The sequence below is a fragment of the Eptatretus burgeri genome, chromosome 10 (assembly GCF_056783735.1).
Source record: "Eptatretus burgeri isolate ZD-2024b chromosome 10, Ebu_testis_v1, whole genome shotgun sequence".
Taxonomy (NCBI): domain Eukaryota; kingdom Metazoa; phylum Chordata; class Myxini; order Myxiniformes; family Myxinidae; genus Eptatretus; species Eptatretus burgeri.
Genome location: NC_140970.1, coordinates 101702049 through 101727334, shown reverse-complemented (window position 1 = coordinate 101727334; position 25286 = coordinate 101702049). Strand labels below are relative to the sequence as shown.

At 40.0% G+C, this 25286-nt stretch overlaps 2 protein-coding genes across 2 annotated transcripts in view; one reads left to right on the top strand and one right to left on the bottom strand.

Moving 5' to 3' along the window:
* Positions 1-25286, top strand: part of LOC147019307 (protein BTG2-like) — a 104108-nt gene that overhangs the window by 20350 nt on the left and 58472 nt on the right. The gene's annotated exons all lie outside the window — the stretch shown is intronic.
* ECM2 (extracellular matrix protein 2) overlaps positions 1-25286 on the bottom strand; it is an 88157-nt gene that overhangs the window by 9033 nt on the left and 53838 nt on the right. Inside the window, exons 4-10 of the mRNA XM_085899689.1 lie at positions 16550-16738; positions 11540-12355; positions 8783-8898; positions 7374-7509; positions 5900-6057; positions 4745-4884; positions 2446-2772 (exon numbers count right to left, since the gene is read on the bottom strand). Of these exons, the coding sequence (XP_085755815.1) occupies positions 2446-2772; positions 4745-4884; positions 5900-6057; positions 7374-7509; positions 8783-8898; positions 11540-12355; positions 16550-16738 (1882 nt within the window). The remainder of the gene's footprint in view (positions 1-2445; positions 2773-4744; positions 4885-5899; positions 6058-7373; positions 7510-8782; positions 8899-11539; positions 12356-16549; positions 16739-25286) is intronic.

Sequence of the window (25286 nt, the reverse complement as noted above, 5' to 3'; positions counted from 1 at the left end):
GCCCAACTCAAAATTGGTTTAAGCTCAGAACTTGGTTTAGACATGAATCTACTGCATTTTACAGTGGGAAGGTCAATGACGACTCAACTTTTTCATTACTTGAAAGGATTCCACAAAGTAGGCATCGCTGCATACCTACGCATGGAGCAATGGAGAGGCAGGAGAAATTGGTGGGTTAACGCCCGTCAATCATCCTGGTGGGCGAAGGCCCACTGCGAGACAATTGGCCGAGGGTTCACACAACACCTTACCCAGTGCAGTCTTGAGAAAAAGGACATGGGAAGGGTCTTTTAAACTCTTGCTTTGCATTTTGCACTAAAAAAAACAGCACTAGGCGGCGCCATATTTGTCTGAATGCGAAATCTCAGTTACTCTGCCTTCGGGACATGAGACGCTAAGAATGCTGAATCTCAGTTACTCTGCCCTCAGGGCATGACAACCTGAATGTTGAGTCTGTTACTCTGCCCTCAGGGCATGAGCCGGCGTAAATATTTGTCAAAGTACTGCAAAACGGAAGCTTTTTGAAAGTGCCAAGAAAGTGATTTGTGTTGAACACTGTTAAAGTATATAAAATCAGTTGAAATAAAATAAAGATTTTAAAGGCTGTAGAAAAAAAGAAAACTTTTTTGTTTTCCAAAACTTTACCGCCGTTTTTCCCAGTGTCGATTGTACCACACATCAAACACGTTAGATTAGTTATTCGTGTCTGAAGTTTGTGTCCTTTATGACGTCCCTAAAAGCAGTAAGTTTCCTGTTGGAAATGATTTTTCGATTTCGTTTGACTGCCCTCCAGACAGAGTAAAAACAAAAAAAAGATTACCTTACCCCTCTCTCTCTGTGTATTTGCACTCAAGGTCAGGATCAGATTCCACACATTTTTCCAAATTCAGAACCAAAGTACTGCTAAACTGCTGGTTCGTGATCCGATTCATGTTCTTCAGTGTTCAAAATATAAAATTAAACTGGAAGTCAGCAGATCGTCGATCAGAGACCGACGTCTGTAAAAAGACAGCGACAGAGTAAACCAATTGCTGTCACGCTTTTCGCTTCGCACGTGCGTGGTGAAAATGTAAAAGGATGTCGGGAGGATTTGCGAAAAAGCGTGTGAACAAGGTCGGGATGGTCCCACGAAATGATCACGTGAAACCATCCCGACATCTTTCGTTGAATAATGGTTTTGCCTGCAAGTGACATTTTACACCTCTCTCGGTTTGGGTTCACAACCAGGACAAACACTAGCTGAATTAGGGACTTCAAGTGTTTAATATTTCACTCGATGCACATGGAATAACCATTATTCAAAGAAAGATGTAGGGATGGTTTCACATGAACATTTATCATGACCATCCCTACCTTGTTTACACACAATGCCTCAAGCCAATTGATCGTTCGAAAAACATCATTGTAAACGCTTAATAACATCGGACATGCTTAATTAGGAGGGCATAGTGGCTTGCGCCTGTAATGCGGCTACTCTGGGGTTGGGGGATCGCTTGAGGATGGGGGCCCTATGGTTGTGCCATGCTAATGGATGGTATAAAGCAGCCCGGTTGATATGGCAGCACCCAACCCTGATTGGCAGGCCAGATCAGATGTGTGACTTGCTATGGGTATTGTGTAAAACCCATACTAACCTGTTCATGGTTGAGTGTAAGTGATGAAACCGGCTCCCCCCATCAGGTGACCCTGGTGTTGAGGTTATGTGGACATGGACACCCAGCAGGATTAAATACAAAACCTGCTAAAAAGGCGGAGGAGGTCCTTGTGAGCCAACGGCCATCCAGATCTGGTGCCAGCTGCATCTGCAGACATCCTCCTGCAGTTGGTTACCTTCCATAGGAGGTTGGTTGCAGGATTTGCACTCCGGCTACCACAAAACACTTCACTCCGCAAAACACACTGTAGTTTGTGTTGGGGTGGTGCTGAGATATCGTCCACCAGATGGCAGTCTCCTTGTGTTAACCTGAGGTCATCCCTTTGGGTGGGTGCCTGGAATATCCTATCCCTCAGAGATGGGGATGGGCCAGGCATCTGCTTGGGGGATGGCCAGACGGAGGCCCCTGGAGTACTGGCAGAAAGTGGATGCAGCGACAAGCTATGGTGCATGCTCCCAATGTATGTATGTATGTACAGTATGTATATATTTGATGAAGCATCACGTACTCCAAGCTGAACATAAACAAAATGGAAAAAGACCTGCCGGTCATTATTGTTCAAAGGAAAGAATTTTTTCACATTATTTTCAAAACAAAAGTTCATTAAAAAAAAAAAACAATTATGTCCTATATACACATTGATACATTAGGAGATGATAAATTGGTGGTGATTTGACTTGAGTTATACATATGGGAATTCTTTCAGGGCTAATCTGCTCAAACCAGTTGTGATTTTGCTAAGCCATTTAATACACGAAACTCACCTCCTACTACAGTTCCTGTGTCTCACCTGATCCGGTTGTCGTTCATCGCAATGACTTTGATGGATTTGAGGCTTGTGAGGCCAAGTGGAACAGATTGCAGCTTGTTGTAATCGAGGAAGAGTTCATGTAGTGAGTGGCCTGTTCCAAAAAGTGACGAAGGATCCACGCCACTGTTGCCGATTTGGTTAAAGGACAGGTAGAGATACTGCAGACCCGGTTTCATGTGTGCAAAGACAAATCCAGGAATGCGTTCAATTTGATTGTGGGTGAGGACAAGGTGGCGAAGCACCACGGGCAAATAGGAGGGTACATGCTTGAGGGGATTGTGAGACAGGTCCAAAGACTCCAGGTTCCTAGTGGTGACAAAATACAAATGAAACAACCATTGGTAAAAGTATAAAGGGCTATGCCTGAAGTGCTGTTGTTGTTCATCTGACCACCTCACTTATATGCCCAATAAACATCACTTACCACACTCAATGATGGCTTACAAATGACAAAGATGAACAAAGTACAGAGTGATCCATAAAATGAGACATTTACATTTGCAAATGAAAAGTTTGAATCCACACTACAAAGTGTGAATGGTCTGTGTGTTTGTTCGCTAGCTCCTCTTGCAGTTTTTGGTCGATCTCCACCAAGCTTTGGATGCACACCCATTGAAACTCTGAACACACCTTTTGGACTTCGGTTTCAGCTAACACTCGCAAAATAATTCATTCCTGTCTGGACCCCATGCATCACCCACCGAGCTGGTCGATGTGCGGCTACTTACTGTAAAGCATTGTTTCAGCAACTTTACACCCCACAACTCTTACCTTGGCTGCCAGTATTAAGCAATATCTTGCAACTGTTATGAGGATGCTGGTCACGAAGTAAAAAAAAAAACAAAAAAAAAACCTCACTCAGATCTCTTTTATCTATCTGCTGCTTGTCTCCCAGGTGATTGATTCCTCCTGTGGGGAGGTCTTCTATGGTTCAGTTCTCAATGGTATCACTTTGGCAGGACAAATAGGTCTCCTCAGCAGTCACAAACCACCTTCTTTTTGACGACCCTACCACCTGTCAACTACCATGAACCAAATGGGTCCTAATCTGCTTGGCACTAGTCAAGGCCAGTCCAATAAACACAGACTGGGCTTCTGTGATCACTATCATTGTGGATGTGAACAAGTGCTGCGATGTCCGTTGACAAGGACTTCCACCTTGCCAGACCGGTATGGAGTCTGAGAAAGAAGCTTAAACTCCGTGAACGATGATGTTGTCGCTCGGCTTGGTCATGTTTACAGATGCTAAGGAAATAAATCGATATTTTAAAGTTGTCTCACACCATTGTACTGATGATATACCGATATTTGATGCTCATATTCTTCAGGGAAATTGCGCGACATCTGACATCTCTCGTGTGACTTTTCTCTGGAAGAGAAAACAAGGCATCACGTTTCTTCCGCGATTTCCCCAAAGCCATCTGATTAAGCGTCTGCACCATCAGCTCCATGTCCTGCCAATGTGATGGAATTTAATGAAACTCGCACGTGGATACGAGACCAGACTGCGATTCAGAATTTCACCGATTTGATGCCAAGCGAGGCGATTCGTGCTGCGGCATCTCAAAGAAGCTTTGAAAGACTTTTACAATTCAGTCTTGAACTTGTTTTTATTCGCCATCTTCTGCACCAAAATATCATGTATGTAGTGACAACAAGTAGCGAAGCAGTGTCATTACTAAATTTGCGGTTATCCAAACCGGCAGGTAAGCTTCATGCACAAAAAGCAGATTTATTGGTTAAATTCCATTGTCACTGGATTTAAATCAAACCAAATGGAGAGGAATGCCAAGGTTTTAGGTTACCGATTACGATTTGCTTTTGTGATCCAATTTTCTGTAAGAAACCCCAGAGATTGGTGTTGCATTCCTCAGCCTTAACAGTTGTCCATACTACAATGATGAAAGTGATAGAAGAGGAGAATAAGGATAAAGGAACATAGATAGACATGGTAGGTGTGGATAAATAATAAAAATAGTGGTGATGTTGAGATAGAGTTTTCAATCGTCAGGCTGTGACCTCAGACTTGTCCCTTTGTCCTGTTGGTTGTATTTCTGGCTTTTCCCTCCATTTTGCAATATCCACACTCTTTGAACGTTATGTTCCTCAATGAGAGCCAAGTTTTCATTGTATACTTTGGAATAATTTGTGACTTGCTGTTTGCATGAAAAATGGCTGACAGTTTCAAATACCTAGCTCCTTATATAAGATCTACATTAAAATGTGGTTGATAAGAAGTTTAACTAATGATAGTCAAAAATGTGATGTCGATCCATACTTGAGTGCTAACAGTGCATTCTGGGAAATGGCTTCATCTTTCAAGCTGTTGTTTCGGAGCTGAAGAGTCCCCAGCATTGAGGCAGGAGAGATTGCTCCATCTTTAATCTCCTCGATTTGATTCCCATCCAGAAAAAGCTCCTGCTCCACAGTATTGGGAAAATGCAAAAGGAAATCCATTTTAGAGGGCTGGGGGAATGGTTGGATTGTTAGATCATATATTTTACAATTGTTTTACAAACTTTTACTGTGTGTGCGTGTGTGTACAGAATCGTAAACACCATTTTTAGCAATACCTAGCACCCAATAGAATGTAAACAATCCATACATCCATTGGGATCATAATCTGTGCAGAGCGTCAGTGCTGCCGAAGCAGTCTCCTTGGCTATTGGGCACAATCCTGGATGGGTCGCCACTCCGACACAGGATACCAGCAAGCTGGCACTCATTTTGCTGACCTCGGAAGGATGACAGGCTGAGTCAACCCCACCTGGTATTAATTCAACGGTCGAGCAGGATTTGAACTCAGGACCATTGGGTCCCAAGCCTGCCACCCTAACCATGAAGCCAACACCAGGCATGTGTAAACAATCGTTCTTTTTTGTTTGTTTGCTTTGTTGAACTTTTGACCTTTTTAAAAAAAGATCTCCAAAACAAAATGAAGCAGCCCTCAATCCTCAGTTTTATAAGACCCAACACCACTGCAAACCCCACTGCTCCAGACACCACTAACACCACCATCAGCACCACCACGCATGCCTCCACCATCTATCAGGGTCACCATCTTTCATCCCATCTCAGTTGCCAGCTCTCCTGCCTCATAATCAGAGTTGTCCGTTGAGGATCCTGAGCCTGTGGAGGAGGGGGACAACCCCTCATCCCTCTAACCTCCCCCCAAAATCACAATCATCATCAGTGATAGTCTTTGTCCATAGTCATCGTTATCAGGACTTCACTGTCAATATTAAAGGTAAATAAAAGTATTTTTGTTCGTACAGGGCACTGTACATTACACATATTTCTCATGTTCAAGGAAGGTGTTGGATAACGTCCAATGCACGACCGTGGAACCTTACCCACTTTTTTCTCATTGGCTTTTTACAAACCCAGTGCAAACCAAAATATTATGGAAGACAGTCAGAAAAGGAACAAAAACCTCCAGTGATTGTGGTAAGTCAAATGGGATGAGGCGGAAATAGTTGAGCTCCAGCCGCAAGAAAGTGAGAGCCATCAGGGGAGAGAAAGCTCCCGGAGTAATGGTGCTCTCACTCAGTCGATTGTTCTTTAGTTCCAAAGCCACCAGATGAGAAAGTCCTGAGAAAAAAAAGGAAACAAGATTTATCAGAAAGCAATACATCCACAGTGGCCCGCAAAATATTCACCCCCACCCCTCCCCCCCTCCCCCCTCCAAAGTTTTCATATTTTGATGCCATCTGAGCTTATTTCATGATGCCTTCAAATCAAACTTGATATATAGAATGTTTACCTACTCCGAAGTGATAAAGTTAAAAAAAAAAAAAAACTCAGATAAAATGGACATCCTCATGGAGGATCTCTAAGTCTTACTCACGTTGTTGTTCTTGTGGAATTTTTTGTTTCACAGCCTACAGTTTTTATCGAAACTTCCTGAAACTTGGCATATATATGTAAAAATTCCCTGCGCAGACAGTAACCATCTCCGATTTTGAAAATTCCTCCTAGAAATAAAGTTATGACGTCAAAATATCTCAGCTAATGGAAATCGCCTAAAAAATTATCTCCGAAACTCGGCAAGCTTTTTGAATTCTGTTTGCGGGAATCGAACAGGGCATTAGCAGAGATGAATTGCCACACATATGATGCATCACTATGACGTCGTATCAATTTTTATGATGTCATTCCTATTTTTTGACTTTCTGTTTCACAACCCAGAGTTTTCATCGGATCTTCGTGAAACTTGCCATGTATATGCAGAAAGCCCACGCGCAGGCAGTAACCATCTCCGATTTTGGAAATTCTTCCTAGTTGTTTCACAACCCAGAGTTTTCATCGGATCTTCGTGAAACTTGCCATGTATATACAGAAAGCCCACGCACAGGCAGTAACCATCTCCGATTTTGGAAATTCTTCCGAGAAAAAAGTTGACGTCATAATATCACCGCTAATGGAAATCGCCTATACCATTATCTCCAAAACTAGGCAAGCCGTTTGAATTTTGTTTGCGGGAATCAAGCCGGGCATTAGCACAGATAATTTATCGCAAACTTGATACATCACAATGACATCATATTCGTTTTTATGACGTCATCATTAAGCAGACGAGGATCTTAGCTCATTCGAGCTTGTTAATGATTAGAATCACTCAATGGAAGGATGTACCGGTACCGAGTACTAAACCTTGTCAAACACAAACAGAAAGAAGGGCTACTGCCCCAGAAGCTGCATTATGAAAACCAGACACAGCACATTTTCCTAACCCATGTTTAAGAGGAAATTTTTAAGTCTGTTATATTTTTTTTGGTGCATTCAAACAAAACTCACACTTTGCCAACATCGTACATCCCGATTACTGTAAGGAATTGCAGCAATGCTACTCCATAACCACACTCAACAACAACTTTGACAAAACTAGTGCAAATGTAATGATCAACCTTGGAATGAATCTGCATCCAGAACTTCGAGGCGGTTGTTGTTGATCCTGATTTCTTCAAGTGAAGCTGGCAAGGGGTGTGGAATGTGGGTAAGCTGGTTGTCGTCAAGGTATAACCGACGAAGGAATGTCAGGTTCTTTGGAAGGGAAGGCGATGGGGTGAATTGAGGGAGAACGGGATAATCAATACGATATCTCAACAGTTAATAGCAATGCTGTTCATTTTGCATTCATGTCTTTTTGGAATGAACACATGCTCTGTTGAATGGTTGAAGTATTGAAAAATAATACCATGGTAACATCCTGCCCTTCCCAAACAACTCTACAATTCACGGGACACGAGTATGGCATTGTTGCATGGCAGTGTCCAAAAGAAAAAGTAAAAGAATCCGAAATTTCAGCTTGTACAGTTCTACCTGCACATACAAATTAGCCACAACAGCACTTAACTCGAATGGCGCTCTGTAGAGCGCATACCTCCGCCAGGCTGAACAATTTACGTTTTGTATTCCACTGATAACCTGGTTATGCATCCGGATCTTCACCAAAATCTAATCGGCTTGCTTTTGTCACCAACCCAAATGCTTCACAAAGTTTTGTCCCAATCCTTCAACAACTTTTTGAAATATCATGCTCTATATATACGTATACATATAGTTTTTGGCCCCATCTCTCAATGGTGAAGAATCGCTTAAAAAGAAATTTCAAAATTCTCCAAACCGGATCCAGATCTTCACCAAAATCAATGGGTCCTTGTCACACACCCAACCTGTTCACCAAATTTAGTGCAAATCCGTCAACAACTTTTTGAGGTATCCTGCTCACAGACAGACAAGCAGAAATTATTGTAGACAGGGGTGAAAACCTCCATCAACCTTCTTTGGTGGAGGTAACAAACCAGCCACAATAGATCATTATATTAAGGTCTCCACAAAAAAAAAAAACCAGAAGTCCCAATTATCATCTAAATTCTCAACAACCCTTCTCATACGCACCCATTTCCCTCTTCCTCCCCATCTCCCACCTTCTACTGGTTTTCTTTCCCCACCTCTATACCACCAACACCACCATATTACACACAGATTAGAGAGCACTGGTTTGTATCAAGAACTCTGGGAGGTTACTTTACACAGTCAAGATGGGTTGAATGGCCTTTTCCTTGTGCTTTGTTAACTGTGTAATTGTGTACTAGAATCCTGGAATGGTTGGGGAGGGTATTCGGGTTGAACGGGGCAGGAGGATAAAGACGGGTGGAAAATAGACTACATTGGAGGAGATAGCATTTGACCAAGACATTGGGTGATTATAGATATGAATGAGTTTCATGATAATATTTTTTCACATTTCTAACATTACTGATAATTTTGGTAACAATCAAAAAGTTTGTATGTCGAGCATCCCAGTAGTTACCTGGAAGACTGCAGGAGCTACATGTCTGGTTGTAATGAGGTTCCTGCTCAGATCCATCCATTCAAGGTTAGGCAGCCCATCAAAAATATGTGGTGGGACTGTGGTGATGTCGTTTTCTGTCAATGAGTATAAGGTTTGGATTGTCTATCAGAAAAATCAGGAAGGATTAACTTGGCACATTCATTCAACATGTTGTAGGTTGTAGGTACGGTTTGCAATATGTTACAGGTTATAGGTAACGGTAATGCCACAGATGTAGTGCCTTCCCAAATAAAAGGGCAGGATTTCTGCAATGGCAGCACATTATTTTATTGTGGTGGAGTCAGGCCAGCTGTCCAGCCAATGGGTGTAAAGCAGTAGGGGTGGAGTCAGGGCAGCTAAACACTGACCCATGTATATATATAATAATATGTGATATCTTATAAGTTTAAAAAGGGCATAACTGAAAAAGTGATGAAATTCCCTGACTTTCAAAATGATATAATCCACCCCAGAATGCTCGGTGTGTATGCGCAGAAACCCCTAGAAACAGTGGTCACCGGGGCATGTTAACATATATTGTGCATGTGAGATAAGGATTGTTAACTAACATCTCAAAAAGCTTCTAAAAGAAGCCAAAATACTTAGAGAATTACCCGAGAGAAAGGGGTGTGCCTCTGCAAAACGAAAGGCTTTCTTAGCTTGCCCAAAGGGTTGAGATCTTGCAGCTGCCTTGCCCGTATCGCAAAAACTTCCAGACGATGTGGGCTGGTGCTAGGCCCGAACTGTGGACGTGCACGTTCTTCCCAAATCTCTAACTATAACTGCTAGTGAATGGACTTTGAATGTCGTGGGAGTGCCACCTGTGAAAATGGCATGTTTGGTTTATTTATTTATTGGACGTCTGCAATTGGAAAGACGATGCCGGGCATCATTACCAACAAAATAATGGCTCGACCAACTCATCGACAAAGGACATATTCATGACGTGTAAATAAATACACAAAGTTTGTGGCGACCTATATTTATGTGAGGGCCAGATGTACAGGCAGACATTTCCTAGGGAGACCGCTTATCTGGTTTGGGTGCTTCTGAACACCGATGGGAAGGCCATATCTGTGGCTTGTGAATGCACAGAGTAAGTTTAAAATCAACTTTTAAAATTATGATATTTACTATTAATCATGTTGGGGGTGGGAGCTGTGAGGGGTGTTACAGATATATTGTTTGTTTGGTTCCAGCACCCCAAGAGAAATTGTACTGGATTTTTGCGTGTGTGTGTGTGTGTGTGTGTGTGTGTGTGTGTGTGTGTGTGTGTGTGTGTGTGTGTGTGTGTGTGTGTGTGTGTGTGTGTGTGTGTGTGTGTGTGTGTGTGTGTGTGTGTGTGTGTGTGTGTGTGTGAGAGAGAGATATCCACTGCCACCACTCGTTGGTATTATCAGGAAATTGTGGGAACTCGACACCTCGCATCCATGGATACTTCTCGTATTTAATATATTTTCGTGAGTCCGATTTGCATTCAGGAACACAACAATTATGGTTAACCATTTTGATTATGTTTAAAAGACTATTTGACTTACAGATTTTGCGCTAGCAATGGAAGATTAAAAGTGCCTGGCGAGCAAAAACACGTCACTGAAAACACACACACAGTGTATACGTGAAAGGCCTCGTTAATGTTGATATGTCATTTCGATAAAAGTCCCATATTCATTGCATATGTAGTAGTAGTAGTAGTAGTAGTAGTAGTAATAATAATACTATCACAACAGGTCAGTCTTTGGACTGACACTGGTAACATGTAACCTTGTGTTTCCTGCTGCATAGTTGGGTTGTTGGCGACTAAACCGACTTCCCCATTGGCTTGCCAGTGGAGAGAATGACTGACACCCTGCAGGATTCCAAACATTTGGCAAAGAATGGATGAGTTCCCTTTTGGGGCCAATGGTCATCCAGTAAGTCAGTGGTGTCTCCGAAAAAAAAACACCCATCCATTTCGATCAGCTTGTGACAACTCAGGTAGCTTGAGAGGGAGTAGTGAAACCATTAATGGCACAAATGCCATTAAAAGGTGGAAGAGCTAGTATGAGCCAATGGCAATGACAAAACCCCACCCGTGGGGAAGAGGGTGCGTACACTGTTACTGAAGCTGTGGAAGGCATGTTCTTCATCCGGTGGATGGCACTGCAGTCCGATTCTGCCCCCAACCACTTTTGTACCATTTTCATGATACAAGGGGGCACTGATTTCTGTTTTTCAGTGCTTAGTCGTAAAAATAAATAAAAATAATTACAGCTATAAATTAACTCACTCACCTTCTTGTGGGGTGGTGCAGGGGAATTTTTCAACAAGTGTTTCACAAACCGGTTGGCCAGGCCTGATGTTCGACTGAAGGTGGCAGAAACTTGGAATTTGTTCAGGGGGGGGCAGCAATAACTCCCTTAATCTATGCGAAAGACAACATAGGATCTTTTATGCCCACGAATGCCTGCATATGGGACACCCAGCTTAATGTCCATCAGAGGGACAGCACGCTTTGTGATGCAACTTGCTGTCTGTGAAGAATCGATCCAACAGTTTATAAATTGGGTCAGGAATGAAACCCAGAATTGACAACTCAAAAGGAAGTGCGTACCATCCTGCCCAACGACAGCAGAGATATCATAGAGATATTATATGAGGTTATTATTCAGAACGCATTATCAGTGTCATTACCAATGTAGAAAATAAAGTGTCATTTCAAACTTTTTACTTAATTCCCTGTTGATGTTCACCAACCATTAATGTAAAGGTGTTTCAGATGCTTCGCTTGCAGCAAGGGCAGCACCTTCAGATTAAGGCCAGTGCAACGTAACGTGTTGATTAACAGAGAGCAGCCACTCGGTAGTGAAACTTGGTCTCCTTCGAGTTGGTAAAATGGTTGCCGTGCCTGTGGTGGGGCAAAGAAAAAAGGTTCTTCCAGGTCTGGATGCAGGCCCTCCACAGTCTCAGTCGTGGAAGAAGTGTATGAACATCCATGTTGCAGGCATCGACGTCGTTTTTCTTCTTCTGCTTCCTGCTCCTCCTCTTGTTGCCGTGCTAGAATCTCTTTCTCGAGGTAGCGTCTCATTTGCTCCTCTTCTTGCTTTCGTCGTTGCTCTGCTTGCCTTTGCTGTGCTTCTATCTTCCTCTTTTGTTCAAGCTCCCATCGGGTTTGCACTTCTTCTTCGAGCCTGCGCAGTTCATCCTCGTATTTCTTTCGCTCCTCATTCCTTCGTTTCTGCTCTTCATCTTTTATCCTCTGTTCCACTCTTCTCCTCTCTTCGTCTTCTCTTCTCCTTTCTTGATCTTCTTTCCTATTTTCCTCCATTTCCAGTCTCCTTTGCTCCTTCTCATTTAGACTCCATTCTTCCTCCGATTTCTTGTTTTCGTCAGTTCTCTCATCAGCTTTAATTCTTTCTCCTTTCATTTCCTCTTCCCTCCTCCTCTCTTCCCAGAGTTTACGTTGTTGCACATGCTCACCTTCATCCTTCCGACTATCCGTTTCTTCGATCGGCTTTTGCTCTTTCTGTGCCTCTCTCGATGGGTCAGTTGCTGAATCAGTATCATCTGGACCTATGTGATAATGGCAAGAAAAACAAACATTTGATTAGCAAAACACTGGTTGTAGTCGGGAAGATATAAATTCATAAACTAGAGGGCTGTGATCAGAGACCGCTGATGGTTCACGGTCTCGCCAACTCATAACATTAGCCAATTGGTAGAACTTGAAATTGTTCTTCATAATGCGAACAAACTTGTTTCTTTTTTCAAACAAGTGGGACACCACGACTAAACACTAAGGGCCAAACTTATGAAAGCCGTTTAAGAGTTAGACGTGTGTGTAGAATTGCTTATAGGGCAATGATCACCCGTTTAAGGTTAATCGTCAATCCTGAAGAGCGATTATGTAATGCAGATCAAAACCTAATCACAAGCATTTAAATAACAAAAGAACTTTTCCATGTTGGCAAGGGTATGTTGAAGAGTGTGTTTAAGGCCTATGAAAGCATTGCATGGCTTATAAATGGTAGTTTACTGCACATGGGATGGTGAATATGAATGGGTTAGGAGTGCTTGAAACAGCTCAAGACGAGGCAGAAGAGGATGATAGGAATAGGGCAGTTCACCGACTTTGTGCATCGAGAATTTTCGAGGAGAGATGCAATCTTCTGGAGAAGTATGACAATATCAAATTTGTCCAGAGTTACAGACTCTTGAAGGAATCATTTTGTTGGCTGCTGAATCTAGTGCAAGATGACCTGGATCAACCTACGATGAGGAGCAATGTGCTGAGTCCTCTCCAACAATTGTCAGTGGCGTTGCAATTCTACGCAAGTGCATCATTTCAATTGGATGTTGGAGATACGTGTGGTGTTTCACAGGTTAATCGGAGCTGTTTTCCTCCCTTAGTGAGTTACTATTGAGACGGGCGGTTAGCTGTGCACATACAAAGACGTCTTTGTCACCGTTTAAGAGTTAGGCACGTTTTAGCAAGACACTCGCTAAGCGCCTTTCATAAATTCAGCCCTAAATGCCTCCCTCCAGGCTAGTGCAATGTAATGTGTTCATTAACTGGTGGCCACACCGTATCATTGAACATCAAGCAACAGATGAATCATCCACTTGTTGGAAAACCAAAATAATGTAAAAATTGAAAGAAAGAAAAAAACAAACAAGCCGGTAGGCAACGAGGGATCCACTAGGATCGAAGCGCTGGATACCATGCTTTTCATTCTGACCGATCCACCAACGAAGATTCATTGCCAAGATGTATTGGTTCACATATAATTGTTCCTCTGCCTGGCAAGATTTTTCCTGTTGCGTATTTTGCCAACTGGCACTCCTCACAGGACTACAATTTGAAAAATAAAACCTAAATCAAAAATCGGCTCGAGTAAAATTTTCTAAATATCTCGAAGTGTTTAATTCCGAAGTCTCGTTTCTCCACGTTCAAAACTGTTGGACAAGTATTGAAAATAATGAACGTAGGTCGAGAAAAAGTATTTTTTCGAATTTTGCGTATTTCAGCCTCGACACCCTTGGTGATCGAATCTGGAAAAATGCTGCGGTTCAATTTTGTAGTAGTTATTAAACTCTATCCATACACTGAATTTGAACGTCGCTATAGCTCTCTGTTCTTCGAACAGGCGAGCTAAAAATTGTTGGTGTCAAAGCTCGTGACAAATTGCAAATTAAGAGTAAGATTTGAAAATCAAAATATTAATAATAAAGGAATTAAAAAAATTTAACAATTGAAAATTGAAAAAGAAATCAATGAAATTTGGAAGAAAAACAAAAAATTGAAAATGAAGTAATCATACTAAAATACACAATTTAGTATGTTTGACTGCGATACATTCAGTCGTTACTTCACCAATCTCAACCAAACTTGACAGGAGGAATAAGGGTCACACGATGAAGGTTGTCGCGACTTCATTTGCCCCTCTCCCCAAAATAATTTTCTGCCTTTGGCAAAATCCATGTAAAGGTGTTTTTCCGTGTTAAGATAGCTACTCATGGTGTTTTTCCAAGGCTTTCAAAGCTGATATTCAAAATCTGATTCCACATTTGACTATCAAAACTCAAGGCTTGGATAATTATCTCGAAATCTAGATTGAAATCGGAATTTGTTTTAAGTAAAAAAAATATAAATAACAAGCCGGGAGGCGACGATGGTTCGCGGGTATTATTGAACAATGCCACGATAGGTACAATTGAGTTAGTGGAAGCTTTTGAGGAAGCCCTACCGTAAAAACCTATCTCTTCCATCAAAATTGACCAAATCAAATCGGATTTTTTATATGTTGTACTTATGGACATTATGCGCAGCTTCTAGGAAATGAAATTGTAAGAAAAAATATATATATTTAAAAAAAAGTTCAAGTGGGTGTGGCTCCACCCACAAGGGGCATGGAATGCCCCCCCCATACAAAAAGACACAACTAGACCATGATATCTAGCTTGTGTCCAAGTTTCATCAAGATCGCATCAAACGTCACGGAGCTATGCTCTGGAGAGAGTCACAAACAGACAGACAGACACAACGAAAATAGTGGTCACTATTGGTGCCCGCAACCCCCAAATCGATTTTTTTCAAACCCCATATAATGAACCAATAGGCTCCGCACAAGGCATGAGGTAAAATGGCTACAAACAGAAGTTGTATTCACAATTGCCATGACTTCCCTACAAGTTTTCTCTTCAGTGTGAAAAGACCAAAAAAAAATAATTCCTTCACGGTCCAGTGGAATGGAATATATTCAAGCCATATGAACACGATGTATTATCTGTGCACGTCGGCAAGAGCCATGTTTTAGCTTTATTACATAACCGGAGTTGTTTTTAGCCACGTCTCGCTTGCGAGAGAGGTGGCTCTAAGGGAGCTCGGCGTTGTTCTTCTTCTTCTTGTGAAGACAAAACCTTTAGGACTCGGCTCTTTTATTTATAGGATCCGGATCTCCTTAAATACTAAACACCTGTACACATCCTCGCATTGAGGGTGCCTTTTGAGAGCGTCTATCATGAATTTTTAAATATATTCGGACATTTGCTTTAAAGTTTCGAAAAGTTGACGTTACTATTTAAAGATTATTCCATTTAATGTGTTGTAATTTCGTAAATACACGATTTTCTCGTCATAAACAGGAGCCTCCATGACGGGTCTCGCTATTGGCTCCATCAAGGCACGTGACGAAATATCGGAAGTTGTTGTTGTTATTGCCTTTAGGACACGGCTCTTGGACACATTTGGCCTTGTTTTATTTCAGTAGCAGTCAAGGTTGTGCTTGTACACCGCAAGTTTGTGCATTTCACATTAACGCCTGAAGCACATCAAAGATATCTCGCTTAACCTAACGTTTTGACCCGTTCGTGTTTAGTACCCCCATTTTGACCAAATTCCCTTATTGCAAATAATTAATCTGACGTAGTCTATATAACTGTGTGTATATTGTAATCCTCTGTGTTGTGTTGCGTTTTGTGCACCTGTCATTTTGACAGGCTTTTCTCCGAGCAATTAAAATTTGGGGGGAAAAAAAACCAAATAAAAAAAATCAAATACAACAAAACAAAATAAAATATTTCAATAATCTATATAATTCCAGCAGTGTGTCTGTGTGTCTGTGACCACTGTTTCTCGACAACCACTGGTCCGATCTAATTGAAACTTGCCAGCTATGTTGCTGGGGCCTGAGTATGTGCCTTTTCAAAGTTTGATATTAATCGGACAAGTGGTTCCAAAGTTATGGCCATTTATTTACCAAATCAATGACAAAACACGGTGCTATGACATCACAATTGACGTCATAATTCTTCTTTTTCTTTCTTTCTTTTTTGCATGTACGGCCACGTACGTACGGGCACGCACGCATGGGCATGCACTAGTAATGAAAAAAATCAACTAATGAAAAAATATTTCTCAAAAAGCAGGACACCACAGACACCAAGACGAAACACTTAATGCCTCCCACCAAGAACCACAACGAAAGCACTATGAACTAGCACGGCTTGCCAGAAACCTGGGCCGTGCCTTGCTGGGCATCTGTGCTTTCATTTTAAACATTTCATCAATTTTGCAGGAGTTCCAAAGTTATTGTGCATTAAATCAGAGCTTAAGTTCCACAATACATCTATTGGTAAAATAATATTGCAATCAACAATGCTGTACATGCTATACTGTATAAGCTGACTGATGTCTGACCTAAATCTTAAGACAAAAATCGAACAGTCTGTCACCTGCCATATCCCAAAATGACGGGATAGTCTCACCTGTATTTCCACAAGTGGCACAGCAATGCGTATCCTGAGCCAGTCCTGATTGACAGCGGGAGTGTTCACACTTGATTGTATCACAAGCAATGCGACCATGACGGCAAATGCAAGTGACACAGGAACGGGGTGACCACACAGCACCATTGAACATGATCATCCCATGCATGCGGCACTGTCCTGTATGACCTGTACTGGCAGAGATGCATACAGAGTCCAATTAATGCCTCAATTTTGGAACTTTTTCAAATGAAAAAAGAATATGCCCTGTCATTAATTCAACAGTGAATTAGGCCTATCTATTGGAGGTATCATGGTGTCCTTCACAAAGAGTAGTCGAGCTATCGCCGACACCATGGCCAAGTTCAAAAATTCCTGCCGTAACTACTGCTTGGATGGCAATCGCAACCCCCTCCCCTCCAGTATAACCCCTGGCAAATAAACTGCTTTGGCAGCACCAACTCTCTGTCACAGAGTATGGTACATCAGAATTCGAGACATAAAGTTTGATAATGTTGTTTGCAAACATGTAGGGTGGCCAGCACTACACGTACGATGAGTGGACAGACAGTGGGTAAAGGGTATTGTGTCGGACTTGCACACTGCTGCGGTAATGGTACATCAAGGTTAAAATTTTAACTTGTTATTTTCAGTTCAGGTTTGAGCAAACTCTTCATAAGATCTACCAATTTAAGACAAATTTATCAAGCAACAGATGCATCATGCCCTTATGCCTAGTCTTCACAAGCACGTTCGTACGATGGCCGCACTATGCCGACAGATGCTCAATTTGAGTGAGCAACACACTTTTGGTCTTTTTGCGGGAATTTTGGTCAAGCTATGAAGAGTTAGCCTTATACTCCCGACCGCTCGAGTCTGCAACACTTCATGCTTGAATTACTGTACTTCATTTGTGTTCATGTCTCAGGTATAAATCACACCCACCTGCACATCCAGATTTATTTTTAGTGACAATGGCCATGTTAGCATGAATGACAAACAATTGGTGGTCTTTCTATCTTCTACCGACTCCTCTCCGGTCTCGCCCCTTCCTTGAAGTGTCTGCGATATGTCCCCACTATATTTCTGCAGGGCGCTCAAGGTCCATCAACAACCCCCTTCTGGTAAAACTACCAAAATCACGAATCACTGCTCACCGTCACTCTTTCATTACTCTTTTTTTCCCGCCTTTGGAATAAACTCCCTCACTCTGTTCAATCCCATACTTCCCTCCAGGCCTTCAAAACAGCTGTTCACCACCACCTCATATCGTCCTCGATCTTTTCTACTCCCGTTCATCTACCCCAAACCCACCTCCGTCAAATTCCCTGCTTTCCTTCCTGAACGTCCCTATAATGTCCATCTTGTATTCCCCATGTTCTCCGCCCAATCCCTCTCCCTTCCACAGATCTCCTAATGTCTCTGTTCCCCTCTGTTTTGTCCTTTCCACTCCCACCCCTCTTGTCTCATGCCCCCCTTACTGTGTGTTGTGTGTTTGCTCTATATGAGCCTCGACAAGGTATACCAAAAAAAAAAAAGTGTTGTAAAAGGCGCTGCACCAATGGTGATAAATTTCCGGAATTTTTTTCTACGACCTTTAAAACCTTTATTTTATTTCATTTGAATTATATACTTGAACACTGTAGAACACAAATCACATTTTATAACTTTCAAAACCCATTTAGCAGTACTTTGACAAAATTTACAGCGTTTCACGTCATCTCGACCAATCATATTTGTCGCTCGCAGACACCGCCCACGTCCTTGTTTCTCAAGACAGTGCAGAGTAATGTGTTCTATGAACTCTATAGTTTGATATACAATTTGAATTGAGAAAAGATTGATACACATTTCTTTAGGAGAACATCAGGAATCAAAAACATCTATTGTGGAGAAGGGTAGAGAATGGCTTTTGTTTAGCATACTTAAATGTTGAATTCATCCGTGCTGTGCTCAGATCCAAATATGGCGTCACAGAAACATTTTTGCTGTGCTGAGATTTAAATATGGCATACATATAGCTTGTTTGCTTATCATGATAGTTTATATCATGATAGCAAACATGATATCATGATAGCTATCATGATAGCAAACATGATATGCTTATCATATCATGTTTGCTGATAGTTTGCAACGAGAAAGAGTAATAAGATTGTAGACACTCACCAGGAGAGTTAGGTGTTTGTTTGGTGTGTACCCGATGCATTGAGAACATTAGATTATGTTCATACAGCAGACAAACAGACCTTTTCGGTTTTAGTGTAGATTCACATTCCAATTGTATGTATTTTATAGATACTCAAAATACTACCCTTAACTGAACTTGAGAACATACTATTAGAATGCGAGTATATCTTTTAGAGACATACATCCTATCAATACGTAATTAGAGGAACTCACATTATAATTGTACATACTTTATAGAATGACTCACCATCTAATTGTACATACTTTATAGACGTACTCACATTCTAATTGTACATACTTTATAGACTTACTCACATTCTAATTGAACATACTTTATAGACTTACTCACATTCTAATTGTACATACTTTAAAGACTTACTCACATTCTAATTGCACACACTTTATAGACTTACTCACATTATAATTGTACATACTTTCAAGACATACTCACATTGTAATTGTACACACTTTATAGACTTAATCACATTCCAATTGTACACACTTTATTGACAAACTCACATTCTAATTGGACATACTTTATAGACGTACTCACATTCTAATTGTACATACGTTATAGACTTACTCACATTCTAATTGTACATACTTTATAGACGTACTCACATTCTAATTGTACATACTTTATAGACTTACTCACATTCTAATTGTACATACTTTATAGACTTACTCACATTCTAATTGTACATAATTAAGAGACTTACTCGCATTCTAATTGTACATACTTTATAGATGTACTCACATTGCAATTGTACACACTTTATAGACTTACTCACATTCTATCTGTACATACATGATAGACTTACTCACATTCTAATTGTACATACTTTATAGACTTACTCACATTCAAATTGTACATACTTTATAGACTTACTCACATTCTAATTGTACATACTTTATAGACCTACTCACATTCTAATTGTACATACTTTATAGACTTACTCACATTCTAATTGTACATACTTTATCGACTTAATCACATTCTAATTGTACATACTTGAGAGACTTACTCACATTCTAATTGTACATACTTTATAGACTTCCTCAGATTCTAATTGTACATACTTGAGAGACTTACTCACATTCTAATTGTACATACATTATAGATGTACTCGCATTGCAATTGTACACACTTTATAGACTTACTCACATTCTAACTGCACATACATGATAGACTTACTCACATTCTAATTGTACATACTTTATAGACTTACTCACATTCAAATTGTACACACTTTATAGACTTACTCACATTCTAACTGCACATACATGATAGACTTACTCACATTCTAATTGTACATACTTTATAGACTTACTCACATTCTAATTGTACATACTTTAAAGACTTACTCACATTCTAATTGCACACACTTTATAGACTTACTCACATTCTAATTGTACATACTTTCAAGACATACTCACATTGTAATTGTACACACTTTATAGACTTAATCACATTCTAATTGTACACACTTTATTGACAAACTCACATTCTAATTGGACATACTTTATAGACGTACTCACATTCTAATTGTACATACTTTATAGACTTACTCACATTCTAATTGTACATACTTTATAGACTTACTCACATTCTAATTGTACATAATTAAGAGACTTACTCACATTCTAATTGTACATACTTTATAGATGTACTCACATTGCAATTGTACACACTTTATAGACTTACTCACATTCTATCTGTACATACATGATAGACTTACTCACATTCTAATTGTACATACTTTATAGACTTACTCACATTCAAATTGTACATACTTTATAGACTTACTCACATTCTAATTGTACATACTTTATAGACCTACTCACATTCTAATTGTACATACTTTATAGACTTACTCACATTCTAATTGTACATACTTTATCGACTTAATCACATTCTAATTGTACATACTTGAGAGACTTACTCACATTCTAATTGTACATACTTTATAGACTTCCTCAGATTCTAATTGTACATACTTGAGAGACTTACTCACATTCTAATTGTACATACATTATAGATGTACTCGCATTGCAATTGTACACACTTTATAGACTTACTCACATTCTAACTGCACATACATGATAGACTTACTCACATTCTAATTGTACATACTTTATAGACTTACTCACATTCAAATTGTACATACTTTATAGACTTACTCACATTCTAATTGTACATACTTTATAGACTTACTCACATTCTAATTGTACACACTTTATAGACGTACTCACATTCTAATTGTACATACTTTATAGACGTACTCACATTCTAATTGTACATACTTTATAGACTTACTCACATTCTAATTGTACATACTTGAGAGACTTACTCACATTCTAATTGTACATACATTATAGATGTACTCACATTGTAATTGTACACACTTTATAGACGTACTCACATTCTAATTGTACATACATTATAGACTTACTCACATTCTAATTGTACATACTTTATAGACTTACTCACATTCTAATTGTACATGCTTGAGAGACTTACTCACATTCTAATTGTACATGCTTGAGAGACTTACTCACATTCTAATTGTACATACTTTATAGACGTACTCACATTGCAATTGTACACACTTTATAGACTTACTCACATTCTAATTGTACACACTTTATAGACGTACTCACATTCTAATTGTACACACTTTATAGACGTACTCACATTCTAATTGTACATACTTTATAGACGTACTCACATTCTAATTGTACATACTTTATAGACTTCCTCACGTTCTAATTGTACATACTTGAGAGACTTACTCACATTCTAATTGTACATACATTATAGATGTACTCGCATTGCAATTGTACACACTTTATAGACTTACTCACATTCTAATTGTACATACATTATAGACGTACTCACATTGTAATTGTACATACTTTATAGATTTACTCACATTCTAATTGTACATACTTTATTGACGTACTCACATTCTAATTGTAAATACTTTTATAGACGTACTCACATTGTAATTGTACACACTTTATATACTTACTCACATTCTAATTGTACATACTTTATAGACGTACTCACATTCCAATTGTACATACTTTATAGACGTACTCACATTCCAATTGTACATACTTTATAGACGTACTCACATTCTAATTGTACATACTTGAGAGACTTACTCACATTCTAATTGTACATACATTATTGACGTACTCACATTGTAATTGTACACACTATAGACATACTCACATTCTAATTGTACATACGATATAGATTTACTCACATTCGAATTGTACATACTTTGTTGACGTACTCAAGGCCCGGTCACACCTTGACGTTTTAGCCAGCGATGGCAACGTATTAAAATGTATGTAAACCGCTGGCTTACGTTGAACTTTTGATGTTTTTTTTTTTTAAACATTCAGACATATTCATAGCGACTTTGTCTTATGTATAACGCATTGGTAACGGACACAGAACGTTTCGTTGTGTTATAGATAACTTATACCAACGAATGCTGAACCTGTTGTCGGCCTACACAACCGATTCCCAACGATAGTCTAACTTAGGCATAGCGCGTTGCACGCATCGCCGACGATGTCGTGACGTAGCCTATTAAAAGGCTGACGCACAACGATTCGAATCATAACTGCCGTAGAAATGGAAGTGTCAACATCGCGGTCACACCTTGGCGATCTTGCCAGCGTATGCCGACCTAAGAAAATGTGTCTAAAACGTTGGGGCACGTCAAATACGGTATGAGTAAGTTTGGTATACGTGAGTACAACGCTAAAGTACGCTATCATACGTCGTAGTAAGTAGAGTACGTCAAGAAATTTTAAACATGTTCAAAATTTTACGACGTACTCGGCGTATGACACACGTTCCACATGCGATGGGGATAAGTTTTACACACGATATGCGGACGCTTACACACGTCCACAAACGCTACTTATAAGCTACTCATAAGTCGAAACACGTCGCGGTCATGTCTTTTTTACGCGAAACTTATTTCTAACTTATGTTTAACGTGCTTTGAACCAATTCTTTACGTAGTCCCAACACACATCGACGTATGTAGACGTATTCCAATGACGTCTTCCGGTCAACAAAAAAAATAAATTAACATGTTTCTAGCTTAAAACTGCCATATAAAGACGTGTTCCCAGCGGTTTTGGGAATTGGTATATAAAAATGGTGTTCATAAAAGGGGAACCCAACAGTGTTTTCGAGTCCTTTTTGAGTCGATGTCCATGTCAGCAGTAACAGTATCAGTATTAGTATTAGTATTAGTATCAGTATCAGTATCAGTATTAGTCGTAGTTTGTTCATGTTGGCAGTAGTAGGTGAGTGTGAGGGGGAGGGTGTGGGTTATGATGGATTGTCCTTGCGTTTAACGATTTAACGATTTAAATGATAAACTCAACGATTTAAATGATAAACTCAACGATTTAAATGGCTGCATCTCCACTATTGAAAGTAGACGCTTGCGCTCAACAATTGGATTTTTTTTTACACTCAACGACTTTTAAACGGTACCACTCAGCTATTTTCATTGTTTACAATGAACGATTTAAATTGCTGTCACTCGCCTGTTTTTTGACGCTGGGGTTTGGAAATTTGAAGCGTTTCTTCTGAACGTGTTAAAACGCTCAAACTCGACTATTTTAAAGAGACGCTGCCGATGGACAATTGGAATCATAGCCAAGCTGGACATCGAAGTGTGAACATCCTCATCATGCCGAAGAAAAGTTTGAAGAATGCTGCAAATAAGTGTCCTGGCCGTGGCCGTGGACGCTGACGCAAGGACGATCCATTATACCGACGTCTTTCAGCCTATGAGTAACTTAAAAGTAACGTCTGTCGATGTGTGGCAACGATCGCGTAACGTGCCAACAACACGTTAATCATAGGTTAGAAATAAGTTTCGGGTACGCTAAACATTACCTCGGCGTGCCTCAACTTATGATTAACTTACAAGTAGCATGTGTTGACGTCTGTCAACAATCGCAGACCGTGCATACAACTTGTGGCCAGCGTAGCGGAACGTATGAGTTATACGCCGGCATACGTCGTGAAATTTCAAGCATGAAAAAATTTGAGGACAACCAAAAAGTACAACGTTTAAAGCCAACGTACAACGACGTATGGCAGTGTTTTTCAGCGTGCTCTCAATGTTATCAAAACTTACCCATAACGTATTCAACGTGTGCCAGCGTTTTAGAAAAAAAATTCAAAAATCGGCATACGTTGGCTAAAACGTCAAGGTGTGACCGGGCCTTTACATTCGAATTGTACACACTTTATAGACGTACTCACATTGTAATTGTACACACTTTATAGACTTACTTACATTCTAATTGTTCACACTTTATAGACGTACTCACATTCCAATTGTACACACTTTATAGACTTACTCACATTCTAATTGTACATACTTTATAGACGTACTCACATTCTAATTGTACATACTTTATAGACTTACTCACATTCTAATTGTACATACTTTATTGATGTATTCACATTCTAATTGTACATACTTTATAGACGTACTCACATTCTAATTGTACATACTTAATAGACACGCACATTCTAATTGTACATACTTTATAGACGTACTCACATTCTAATTGTACATACTTAATAGACACGCACATTCTAATTGTACATACTTTATAGACATACTCACATTCTAATTGTATATACTTTATAGACTTACTCACATTCTAATTGTACATACTTTATAGACACTCATATACTAATTGTACATACTTTATAGACTTACTCACATTCTAATTGTACATACTTTATCGACTTACTCACATTCTAATTGTACATACTTTATCGACTTACTCACATTCTAATTGTACATACTTTATCGACTTACTCACATTCGAATTGTACATACTTTATAGACGTACTCACATTCGAATTGTACATACTTTATAGACGTACTCGCATTCTAATTGTACATACTTTATAGACATACTCACATTATAGACATACTCACATTTTAATTGTACATACTTTATCGACTTACTCACATTCTAATTGTACATACTTTATAGACTTACTCGCATTCTAATTGTACATACTTTATAGACGTACTCGCATTCTAATTGTACATACTGTTGTGGTTACCAAATTCGCAAACCACCATTCAGGTCCCTTAGGTGAGGTATCTCGGTAAGTGCATGTGTAGTTAGGCCCAAACCCGTTGTCTAGTGGGAATACATGTCATTTATGCGTGCTGCGACTCTTCAGGATAGCCGTTTTTCTTTTACTATCTTTATTTTGGACCAACCGCCATGATTACCACCACAACCACAACATCAACCACCAACCACAACGCCGCTTCACCACAACCGCCACAACCTTCCCGTCACACCTCGCAACCGTAGCATCGCCACCGTTCTTGCCCCGCTGTGGGTACCGGTGTTGGATTCGTGCAGAGCGCGCGTCGAACAGCGTGTACAAAATCACGGATTTTGTGCTTCAAAAACGGATCAAAAACGACACACGCCCACTTTTTGCCGTCCAATCGGTGAGCGAGGGGCGATT